The sequence below is a fragment of the Lupinus angustifolius genome, chromosome LG05, assembly GCF_001865875.1.
Source record: "Lupinus angustifolius cultivar Tanjil chromosome LG05, LupAngTanjil_v1.0, whole genome shotgun sequence".
In the NCBI taxonomy this organism is placed as follows: domain Eukaryota; kingdom Viridiplantae; phylum Streptophyta; class Magnoliopsida; order Fabales; family Fabaceae; genus Lupinus; species Lupinus angustifolius.
The window spans coordinates 6,616,205-6,617,570 of record NC_032013.1 but is presented as its reverse complement, the minus strand read 5'-3'; the positions used below and the strand labels follow the sequence as shown (position 1 = coordinate 6,617,570).

General features: G+C 28.3%; 1 protein-coding gene across 1 annotated transcript; it reads right to left on the bottom strand.

Annotated features, from left to right (window-relative positions):
- Window positions 240–1,036, bottom strand: LOC109347155. Its single transcript, XM_019586876.1, has 2 exons — window positions 876–1,036; window positions 240–799 (listed from the first exon to the last, which is right to left on the bottom strand). The coding sequence occupies exons 1-2, from the start codon at window positions 979–981 to the stop codon at window positions 339–341; spliced, it is 567 nt and encodes a 188-aa protein (XP_019442421.1). The 5' UTR covers window positions 982–1,036; the 3' UTR covers window positions 240–338.

Sequence of the window (1,366 nt, the reverse complement as noted above, 5' to 3'; positions counted from 1 at the left end):
TTGTTTACTGCTTTTTCAATACAACATCTATTTCATAAATAATAAAAATATGATTAACTATGTATATTCTCACAAGTAACATCAATTTTTAGTGAAGTTAAAATTTAAATGTAAACAATTTTTTTAAACCAACATTTGCTGTAGAGTTTAAAATCATTTTATTATTGAATTACTTTTTATTAAAATTATTCTCTCATACACTTATATAACATATTATAAATAATACATTTATTTAGTAAGAAAAATAAGATATAATATTAAGTCACACTAATTATGAAATACAATTCAAGTTTTATGCAAAGGAAAAAACTATAATTATCAATTATATATAAAGTTTTTCAAGATCTACGATAACTTTCCCAAATTTGGGTTGCAATAGTCTCACGAACTTCGGTCATTTCAGTTGCTTGTTGAGCATCAACATTGATACTTTGTTGATTTACGTTTAATCCTTGATCATGAACAATAAAATCTTCTCCAGAATATTGACCAAAAAGTCTATCTTTACTGTGTTGCAATCTAATAAAGTTATGTATAGTGCAACAAGCATTAGGAATTAACCGTTGTCTTCTAACAGGGTAATTTGACATCATCTTTAATATGGGGAATCTTGCTTTTTGTACTTCAAAACATCTCTCAATAACATTCCTTAACGAAGAGTGTCTATGATTGAACAATTCTTGTTTACCTCTTGGTCGTCCTCCATCACGAAAATCTCGCAAATGATATCTCGTCTTTCGAAATGGAGCAAGATATCCAGACATGTTAGGAAATCCAGAATCAACAAGATAAAATTGATCTGCAAAATAAATAGAATACCTATTGAATAACTTATAACTAATAAAAATATTAGTAATATTGAAAGATTTTTTTACCTCCGATGGGTTTTGGAAAATCATTTGCAGGAGTTAAAGCATCTAAAAATACTCTTGAATCATTTGCTGTTCCTTCCCAACCAGAATAAACAAATGTGAATAGCATGTCAAAATTACACACTGCCAATACATTTTGTGTTATCAAAAGTTTTCTTCCAAGAAATTATGTTTGCTTTGATGATGGAGCCCAAGCAGATACATGTGTGCCATCAATTGCACCAATACATTTCTAGGTTCAAAATATGAATAATAATTTAGTACACAAATAAATATAATATATTATTTATTTAAAGTAAAGAAATTTACTTGAAATATGGGAAATACTAATGGGTTCCTCTTATATATGGATGTGTTATAGTTTGATTTCTTGGTACGATGATTGTTCTACCCAACTTGCAAACTGCTCTTAAAACTCTTTTAAACCATTTACTTACAGTTTGTAGAGAATGTTGAAAGCGTTCAACAACGACTCGATGACACATATTATGGCA

Coding starts and splice junctions, on each gene's coding strand:
- LOC109347155 (XM_019586876.1), bottom strand. CDS start 981: ATGCTATTCACATTTGTTTATTCTGGTTGGGAAGGAACAGCAAATGAT. Junction 800..875: donor TTTTCCAAAACCCATCGGAG/GTAAAAAAATCT, acceptor TTTATTTTGCAG/ATCAATTTTATCTTGTTGAT.